Source organism: Zonotrichia albicollis, chromosome 1 (genome assembly GCF_047830755.1).
Source record: "Zonotrichia albicollis isolate bZonAlb1 chromosome 1, bZonAlb1.hap1, whole genome shotgun sequence".
Classification (NCBI taxonomy): domain Eukaryota; kingdom Metazoa; phylum Chordata; class Aves; order Passeriformes; family Passerellidae; genus Zonotrichia; species Zonotrichia albicollis.
In genome coordinates, this window is record NC_133819.1 from 131,968,684 (window position 1) to 131,978,824 (window position 10,141).

At 57.0% G+C, this 10,141-nt stretch overlaps 1 protein-coding gene across 4 annotated transcripts; it reads right to left on the minus strand.

Moving 5' to 3' along the window:
• Positions 1-3,549: 3,549 nt before the first annotated feature.
• On the minus strand, positions 3,550-9,757 carry OSR2 (odd-skipped related transciption factor 2). 4 transcript variants are annotated; one of them, XM_074554483.1, is made up of 4 exons: positions 9,441-9,757; positions 5,853-6,576; positions 5,099-5,198; positions 3,550-4,399 (listed from the first exon to the last, which is right to left on the minus strand). In XM_074554483.1, exons 2-4 carry the CDS (start codon positions 6,503-6,505, stop codon positions 4,217-4,219), a joined length of 936 nt encoding a protein of 311 aa, XP_074410584.1. In that variant the 5' UTR covers positions 6,506-6,576; positions 9,441-9,757; the 3' UTR covers positions 3,550-4,216. The 4 variants fall into 4 exon arrangements, with proteins under 4 accessions (XP_074410584.1, XP_074410571.1, XP_005479533.1 ...); XM_074554470.1 differs by having other exon boundaries at positions 9,437-9,757; XM_074554493.1 differs by having other exon boundaries at positions 3,551-4,317; positions 9,437-9,757.
• Positions 9,758-10,141: the final 384 nt, after the last annotated feature.

The window sequence follows — 10,141 nt, forward strand, 5'->3', positions numbered from 1 at the left end:
TTAATGGGATCAGCAAGGAAGGACCAGCAGTGTGTGAAAAGTACCACACAAGGGACACGACCTCTGGGTCAGGGAAGAGAGAGGAGCTCATATGGGCTGGTGGCTGAAGGACAGAATGAGAAAACAAGTAGAAGTTGGAGTGGTTCAAAAGAGGGATCCAAAAAGTCTAAGTATAAGAAGTTGCTCTGGAAAAGAGATTGAAATGTGGGACGAGACATGGGAAAGCAAAAAAGAAACAGGAGAGAAAAAGGAGGGAAAGAGATGGAGGTGAGACTAGGCAAGAGACAGGGTGTAGTACAGGATGTCTGGGGTAAGAGAAGCAACTCCTGAAGCAAACATCCAAAAGTAGAGTGGTGAGAAGGAAGAAGGAAGAGGGAAAAGGAAAGGGAGAGAAGGCAGAGAGGAGTTGAATAGTTGTTTTTCACATGTTTTACTCTAAGGGACTCTAGGAACCAGCCCCTAGACCCAGGCAGACATGGCCATGCCACATTCCTGGGCTGCTGCTCAGTGTTTGACACTTAGATCTGGTACTGGTATAAAGCTGGGCTTTGCCAGCAGATATACACTGCATCAGATACAGTCTGTGCTGGCTGGAATAGCATGACATGCCATTGCTAAGTAATATTTGCCACATAGAAAAGCTTTATGCACAATTAGCTGGGCTGAGCTGCTCTGCCATCAGCTGTGGACAGTGTCTGTTTCAGCAACTGATATGCAAAGAGCTCAGTTTTCAGATGCAACTTAAAGGGCTATAATTTGCCCCTAAAAAATGTAGATTATTGTGACATTCTTATTATCTGTTGGTCTTTTCTTCCTGGTATGTAGCACAGCTATTTATTTTTCCTGCTACAGCAGTGCAGCTGCTGCCTCTAACACAGCAAAAGATGCAGAATCAGCCCATGCCAGTGCAGGCAAAAAATAAGCAGTGCCAAAAAAGAAGGGGCAATGAGAGAGAGTAACACAGAGCAGCAGGAGGCAGGTGGTTTGGGAAGCTCTGGGAAACTGCAGAAGCATGGGACTGTCTGCTGTGTTCTGTGACTGAGCAGAGAACTTCCAGAGGGAAGGAGGGTACTTCACAAAGGCACAAACGGCAGTCACAGGGATATTGCTGTATTTAGTGTTTGCATTGTGAAAGTCAGGATGGAACTTTATGGCTATAAAATCCCTAGCCCTGCCCAAAAAGTAGCTTTACAGAGCTTGTTTCTGTTCCCAACAGGTCTAAAATCAACAAACCATATGTGTATTTTAACATGTTCTTTATAGCTGCCTCTGAAATTTTCCAGCGAGGGATGAATTTTTAAAAAGTGAATGGGGTGTGGCAGTGCTATAGGCAAGTGAATTGATAGTAAAGAGAAACACAAGATCATTCTCTGGCATTTTAACATGATAGCTACTGCTTTAAAGATAAAATAACAGTTCATGGACCAACAGCTAGAGATGTTTGTCACTGACCTGCTTCAATAATTTGCGTTTTTTTCTGGCTGCTGAACTTTAGAAATCTTGGGAAGAAAAATTTACGGTCTGTGTCTGCTCAGGGGGAAGATTATTAAACAAGCAACCTCAAACAATTAAATAAAACCTTAGCTATATACAATCATTTTAATTTTGTCCTTTGATATTGCTCATCTGATTAAGTTCTTTCCAAACAAACTTCACACAGAACTTGGCCTATGAGGAGCGGACTAAGCCCATATGTATCCTGACAGGAGTGTTTACTCAAACAGAGTTATCCCAGCCTTGCTCTGCGTACTTGGGGACGTAAAACGGCCTGGGGACAGGAACTCAGAGAACAATAAGGAGAGAGAAACTTAGAGGAAATAACCTACTGAGAGAACAGGAATGCACTGAGAGTAGAAGAATCAGTCAGACGGGGAGACATCAGATATTGGGAAAATGCCCATGAAGAGGGAGTAAAAGATGCCCATGAAGAGAGGTTTGGAGAGGAGCAGTGTGGAGAGAGAAGTGTTTTGAAGAGGGAGAACAAGGGCTGCCAACACAGCAGGGAGGGTGTGAGAAAAGATATTTCTAGGGGTGCAGCACCCCAGCAAAGAAGGGGTGCAAGTTCACAGGCGGTGAAGAGGAAGAGACCAAATGGCACTGACATAAACTTTGACTAGGGAGGCTGCTCTTCAGCCAGCAGATGAGTATTTCTGGCTGCAGAAACATTCTTTCCTTCCCCATCTTCCTGGACAGGAGCAGATGGAGACATAGGCCTTGACCATAAGAAATTTTGAGTTTGGCACTCTCAGATCTACTGTACTGGTGGAAGTTCACCTGGCTGCCTGGTCTGGGGCAGAGCAGGGCTGGCTCATGATCCCTGCCCTGTGGTAACCTTCTGTGGAGGCAGTGCTGGCAGTAATGCAGAGCTTTCTGCACCGATAGTCTGACTCCAGCCCAGGCACTGCTGGGTTTGACTTGCTACTGATTAACAGTGTCCAGGCAGTGCTCCCTGCCGAAGGACCAGCGAGGATCAGGGATGGTGACAGTGCAGCCACACAAGCTCCGTCAGCGCCTGCTGCTTTTGGGCATGCTAGGATCTGTGATCCTTCCCACGGCTGGACCATCTGGAGTTCTGGTACCCTGCTAGATGGAGCCCAAGAGTGAAGCCCTCTCTGCTGAACTGGGTGCAAGGAGATTGCTCTCTCCTAGGACAGGGCTCCCTGGGCCTGGGGAAAAGATTTCTCCCTGCCATCCTAACCTGGTCCTTCATTTGGCAGAGGAGTAGGGAAGGATGGTTGTCCCCAGACTGAGAAAGAGCAATTTATGGGGCCCCAAACTACTCAAGACACTGTGGAGAGGGTGCCAGGAGTGACAAGAGCAGTGGGATGGTAATGAGAGGATACACATCCAAGTTGCCCTGCAATATATAAAATGCCTCAGTATTGTCACTACACCCTTCCAGAAGAGTGCACAGGCACCGGTGAGGGGCTTGCAAGGATGGCAAGGGAGGAGAGCCCGTTGTGCAGTGCCACCATGCTGCCGGCTGCAGACCCGGTGCAGGCGCTGAGCGTGCTGCCCATGGGGTGGACATGCGGGATCGCCCAAAGCCACCCCGGCAGGAGCGCCTGGGGCCCCACGGTGGGGTAAGGGTCTCCCGAGGGGGGGAACGGGGGAACAATCCCTCTCCGTCCAACCCCCTAGGAGTGAATTGCGCTCGGCATTGCAGATGGAGGAGGGGGACGGTGTGGGGGGATCCCTGCTCCCAGCGCCGCAGCTCTGCCACGGCCCGCGGATGAGCCCAGGGCGGAGGGCGGGCGGAATTGACGCCTCGCTGTTTGCTTCCAGAGCTGCCGGGAAAGAATCGTCTTCTGCAGGATAAAGTCCCTGTCTAGGCGGGTGAATTGCCCGTGTCCAAAGTCTACAGGCAGGAGGCTGCCTGCTGCAATCCCTGCGAGAGGGATAACTATTACAATATACGGCCTGATTGCAAATAAGTTACTAATAAGCCGCTTTGGCGTAAGAACGGCTCTATGCATTATTTCCTAAGATTTGTTTATTTGCAAATATTTCTCTGTTTTCCTTCTTTAAAAAAAAATCGTTCGGGAAAATTAGAAAAAAAGGTACAGAAGTTAATATTTAGACATTCATACTATTAAGTAATAGAGCTATAAACTCTCAAATAAGGCACTTTCATTTTACTTAACAATAGATAACACAACAGCGACAGTGGAACAGACCAAACAAAAGCGATCACCAAAATTGTTGTGACAGTACAATTACCCGGCTAGGAAATTTATTCAATATGCTTTGCCATTGCATTGACACAGCAGGAAAAAAAAAGCCCAAATGCTCAGAGAATAATACAAGAAGGCAGGAGGTATTTGGAAAAAAAAAAAAAGATTTATTTTGAAATAACTTTTTAAAGAGATACTTTGCCTCAATGATTTGTTATCGATGTGCATCTGACACGATACAAAACAAACAAACAAACAAAGAAAAAAACACGTTCTGTACAGAGCTCTAAAATGAGCCGCGATTATCTACAAGATGAGCTTTATGCTTGGGTCTGGGTTGGAGAGGGGCCCGATCCTGCAGTCCGCACTCTCTAAACGAGTTTCGCAGACATGTGGTAGGAAAGCCTGGCCCCGAGTCTGCGTGCGTGTCTCCGTGTGTGTGTGTGCGTGTGTGTGTGCGCGTCTGTGAGTTCCTACAATACACTCCTTGAGTAAAGTGGGCAAGTTGGAGCTGCCGGAGCGGGCGCGGGTCCCTGGCTGCTCTAGAAGTCCTGCCGCGGGGTGTGAGTTAGACTGTGCCGCCGTAGATCACAGTTTCGCCTGAACACTTTGCCGCACTGCTCACAGTTGTAGGGCTTGATGTCTGTATGGGTAAGAAGGTGAGTTTTCAGGTTACTTCTTTGATTAAAGGTTCTTCCACATGTGGGGCATTTGTGTGGAGATTCCTGTTCAGATTTGAAGCAAGCAAAGGATTAATCCTTCACAAACCACCTTGTTTAACGTATTACTGCACTTTTTCTCACCGCAACGCACAACTTGAGATATCGGGGGAGGACACGAACGAGAGGAGCCCCGTGCGGCCGGGCGGCCGCCCACCTCTCCCTATCCTGCCCCAAAAGCCTTATTTTATAGTTCTCGAGTAGTGATGTTCCGCGCCCCTGGGGCACACGGAAAACAGCCTCCGCGCCCCCTCCCGCTCCGGGACACCCTCTGCCCGCCCGGCTGCCACGGCGGTTCCTCCGCACCGCACCGCTCCGCATCCCGCGCCCGCCGCCGCCGCCAGGGCAGGGCTGCAGCCCTCAACGAAAAACGCCTCGGAGCAGCGGCGCGGACAAACCCGAACACGGGGCTCACTCTCCGCTGCCAACCGCGTCCCCGCTGTCCTTAAGCCCGTCTCCCAAGGGCGCCGTTTATCCGCGGGTCTCCCGCGGCCGCGGAGGTAATCACGGGCCGCTGTTCCCCCGCGGACCCACGGAGCCGTCCAGTGCCGGCCCCCCCTCGCTCCCCTCCGCACCAGAGTCCTGTTCCCCCAGTGGCCACCGCCCCTGCCCCGCGGCGAGCCAAGCCGAGCCGAGCCGGGCCGGGCCGGGCCGGAACAGCGCCGGCGGCACACGCGTTGAGAGGCCTGGCAAGGGCGGGCTCACCTGCATGTGTAGGGTTTTGTGGACCGCCAGGGTCCTGGACTGGCAGAAGCCCTTCCCGCACTCCTGGCACTTGAAGGGTTTCTCTTTGGAATGGATGTACCTGGAAGGCAACCCGTGGGTGAGCAGCGCTGCCGGAGGCGCGTGGGCCCCGCGACCCCAGACCCCGCTTCCCCAAACTCGACCCCCTCTCCCAGACGCCCTCACCCTCCTCTTCCTTCCTTTCCCCATTACTATTCTGTGTATGGTTAAACTTCTTGGCCCGTTCAAAACATTTGCAATAATTCGTATCGAAGCGTGACTGCACTCTCTGGTGCCAGACCGGGACAGCATCTGGGCTGCTGGCCGGACCCGAGCCGCTCTTCTCCGAAGGCGGAGAGGACTCTAAGCTCTGCGGCCGCGGGCGTCTCTCAGCACGGGCCGCAGCGTGCGGAGCTGGGTGAGGGATCAGCAGGGAAGCGCCCACCTGCGATCCGTCCTGTTCCTGCACCCCCCAGGGTCATGGCTCAGAAGCACAAAAGCCCCGGGATCTTAATCTCCGGCTGTGAACCCCTCTAGCTCTCCCTCAGGCGGGTGCCCTTCCCACACAAAGCGCAGGTTTCGGTTGCCCTGGTTCCTCCGTGGCCTCCGAATCTGAGCCGCGGGCTTTTCCTGTGCTGTTTCCGTGGCTCCTGGAGCCGCTGAATCTCATTCCCCTCGAGCGGCTCACCCCACCCCGACTGCCCACGGCCCGACCCCGGTCGTGGTGGTCCCTCACCGGTGGTCCCGCAGGTGGTCCTGCCTCCGGAAAGCCTTGTGGCAGATGTCGCAGGTGTAAGGCCGCTCGTCCGTGTGGGTTCGCTCGTGGATGAGGAGGTTATAGGACTTGGTGAAGTGCCTGCCGCAGAACTTGCAAATGAACTCCTTTTTCGTCTTGGAGGGCAGGCGGCCGCGGGAAGGCTTCCTGTCCGGGGACAGCTTGCTGATGCCCGACAGGGGCGAGGCCAGTCCGGGACTCAGCTTGGCGAGCTCCCCCACCTTGGGGGGATCCTCCTGCGTGGCGGCCACGGCCAGGTTGGCAAAGTCAAAGCGGGGCCTGTCCTTGTGCAATGCTGGGAGGACGTGGGCGATGGCCCCTTGCTTGGGGTGGAAGAGGTGCGTGGCAAAGGGGAGCGCGGGGAAAGGGAAGCGGGAGTCCACCAGGCCCTGCGCCGCCATCTCCGTGATGGTAGAGCGGGTGATTTCATGCACATTGGGGTAGCCCAATGTCCAGTGGTTCATGTGCATGGTTTGCACGGCGCTGAGTCCGTACAGACCTTGCAACTGGTCCACAGCTGCGGGGAAGGTGTTCACAGCCTGGAGGAAGGAGTAGTTAGTGAGTTGCAGGGACGGGTGCAGCGGGATGGGGGCTGGCAGAGCCTTGCTTCCCATCTTCCCGAGGTGGGTGCGAGCCGGCGGAGCAGCTGGTGTGTCTGTTGGGCTTCCGAGACCGGGAGAAAATCCTAGGAAGAAAGAAGGAGAAAGGAGGAGAGAGACACTTTTACCGAGAGCAGCGTGGTGCTCCTTAGCCGAGGCGAGCGCAGCAGCGGAGCCAGGGAGGGCCAGGCACGGCTCCGGTGCGCTGCCTTTCCGCGGCCCCAATGCCCCGCCGCGGCACAGGCTCCCGTCCTCCGCCGGGACCGGTGGCCAACACCTACCCACGGCGCGATCCCTTCGACCGGTGAAGCTACAGCGTAGGAAATAAATAAATAAAAACAGCTTTCCCAAAACAACCACCCCAAATTAAAACAAAAAGGAGAAAACCCAGCACCGACCCAACCGAGGGCGCCACAAATTCAAATTAAACGAATCGTGTGAAAATACAGACGGAACGGAGACGCTGCCGGGGACGAAGCCTTTCCGCTTTCGGTCGCCCAGCCACCTTCCCCCGCAGCGCCCACGGCGGGGACCGCGGAGCCGCCTCCCTCCTGGCCCCCGCTCCGACCTGGCCCCCGGCGTCGCTGCCACCCTCCGCCCGGCCTCCTGCGGGCGCAGAGGCCCCGACCCCGACCCCTCCTGGCTGGGGCCTCCCCGGGATAGAACAGGGTGTTCACGGAGAGCCGAGTCAGGCCCCGGGGGGCGGAGCGGGGGGGAATAAACCCCGCGTTCGTCCTAGCTCCGTTGCTTATTTTTCTTCCTTCAACAACAACTCATTTATCAAGATAACCGAAGGAGAGAAAAGGAGCCCCTACCCCGCACGCACACCTCCTCCCCAGCCCCCCGCGCAGCAGCCATCCCAGCGGCGGCGAGAAGAGCGGCCGGCCCGGAGGCCTCCCCGGCCCGCCGATGGCCGCCCGGCCCGGCGCTGCCCCGCAATCGCTCCCTCCGCGCCGCGGGGCCGAGAAGGGCCAGAGCAGCCCCGGGGGACGGAGCCGTGCGGCCGAGCTCCCCGCACCCCCTCGGGCGTCCCTCGGCCGGGAGCTTCGCCGGAGCGGCGGGGCCGTGAGCTAATGAGCGATGTGTGACTGTCAGAGGGTTTCACTCAGCCCATTCAACCGAAACCGCCGGGCCCGCTGCTCCCATCGCAAGGGGCTCCCTTCGGCGGACGCGGGGCGACGCTCCCTCCCCCCCCCCCTCCCCGCAGGGCAGGGGTACATTGGCGCGGGGGGCAAGCCCCTGCCGTTTCCTTTTTTTTTTTGCTTTCGTTGAGGGTTCACTTCCAGCAGCCGAGAGGCTGCCGCGACCCAAGAAAGCGGCCAAAGCAAACGCCGGGGTCTCTCCGGGCCTGTAAACAAGAGGTAGGGCCGAGGGTGACCCAGCACCTCAAGGGATTTGTGTGGAGGGTCTGGTCACGCGCACTTTCCAAAATAAACAAGAGAACCTCCCCCCGCAAAAACGCTAACCTACCCCTTCCAAACAACAACAAAAATTAAGGAAACTCTCCGAGCGCAGAGCCGCGCTCCGTGAGCAGTGTCCCTGCCTCCCGGGCCGCTGCCGCCCGGCTCCTGCCGTTCCGCTGCCACCGCGCGCACTCCGCCTGCGAAGAAACTTTTCGATTTTTTTCCTAAAATACCTTTCCCTCCACGTTTGCTGCACAGCACAATTGGCCGACTGCGGAAAAAAAAAATGTGGCAAGGAGGTCGGGTGTGAAGTGCAGTGCTGCCTACTCCTGTTTTCGTTTGCCTCGAGTCGTGGCTCTCCGGAGCTTCCTCCGCCGCTGCCCAGTTTTCCTCGTTTGTGATTGTATCGACACCGGGGACAGTTATCGATACTATTATATATGGCCATCTTTTCGTTTTATTGTTGGGGGGGTGGTTATATATAGAGACTTATTTTTAAAGATGTCGTAGTGTGAGTTCCTATTCGCTTTCCATGAGCAACCGAAACAGAAGCAATTCAATCGCTTTTCGTTGGCTGCTCCGGCGGCTCCATCCCGGTTGTTTGAGGCTGGGTTTCGGAGCCACCGGTTGGGAGCTATGACCGAGGTAGGAGCAGTGTTCCTGTAGGGCAGAGCTCCCTCTGTTACAGCCGCGTTTGGTGGCTGTGTATGGGGGTGCCATTGCACCACGCTCATTTTGGTGTCCAAGAACCAACCCTGAGAAAACTATTCTGAACACGAAATCCTCATTTTAAGGTAAAAACTTCTAAAACCACACTTCTGTCTGAATGGCGGTACATATGCTACTATTTGTATTTGGAAGTAACTTTAGTAAAACGTATCAAAAAAGAATAGAAAGCGCCTTCGAACGTGATTTTTAAGGCCATTTATATTAAGGTGTGTTGGGGCGGAGGGGTTGAAAGTCAACCAAAAACGGATGTTACTTAAACCTTGGCACTTCCTTTTCCCTTTCCATTCAGAGAGCTTCATTAAATTACGCCCGGTGCCAGGACAGCCCTCTCTACCTGCCGCCGACCTGCTGGTCCTGCCCGCGCTCCCCGTTCTCCCGCGGCGGGGCCGGGACCGTGCCCCGAAGGCTCTGCCGTCCTACCCAGGAATAGGGTGGGCACCGGGTCGCTTCCGCTCCCCGACGGCCTCACCCGAAGCCGCGGCCGCCGCTGCCCGCGCAGCCAGGTGTTTCCCCCGGCCGAGGCTTCCCCAGTGAGAGCCGCGGCTTGGCTCGCAGTCCATGCACTGCTCCCTGCCAGGAGTTTGGCGTGGAGGACATCGAGAGCGCATCCCGGGAGGCTGCCGTCGCCTGGCCTCGCACCAACGGGCCCGCAGCATGGAGAGGGGGACACCCGCACCCCAAGCCGCCGCGGAGCTGCGAACTGAAAGTAAAGCCGGCGGCCCCGCGCTCCCGGCTGAGCGCACGCTCCGCTCCCGGGGCGGCCGCCCCGCACCCGCCGACGGCAGCGGGCAGGGCGGGTCCCGGAGCCACTCACCTACCGCAGCCTGCTGCTCCTCCGGGGGCAAAGCTGAAGCGGCGGCCGCGGCACCTTCACGGAGACATTAGATCCACAGCAGGGGCGCTCAGCGGGGCCGGGGCCCGGCGGCGACCGGCATGTTGCGGAGGGCTGGGCGGCGGCTGGGAGCTCTGGCCGCGACGGTCCCGGGGCCCCGGCATAGACCGCCGCCTCCCGCCCGCAGCCTCCCGCCTTCGACCCCGGCGAGGCTCGGCGCGAGTCTGAGCCGCCCCCTGCCCGGTCCATCACATTTCAGCGGTGACTGGCGTGGAGCGCTGTCCCCGCCCGCCCGCCGCCGCCGCCGGCCCACCCCGCGGCGAGCACAGCCCCGCGCTCGGGGCCGCGCCGCTCCGCCCCGACGGGACGGGACGGGACCGCCCCCGGCCGCGGCCCCGGCCCCGGCCCGCCCCGCCGGCCCCACTGTTTACTTGTGTTTGGGTAGCAACTGGGCTTTAAAGTGGCAGGACGCCCCCCGCTCCCCCCGCGTCACCTAAGGTGACTTTTCCCTCCGAGAACAGCTCGACGCCCCCCGTCCCACTGCCGGCCGCGGGTATTTGCGCGCTCCTTGCGTCTCGCCGCCCATCTCGGGCGCCCGTCGTGCCCCAGCTGGAGTGACATAGGTGGCCCGACTGGCTTAAATATCTAAAATAACACCCCCAAACCTAGAGTGTGGGATTTTGTGGG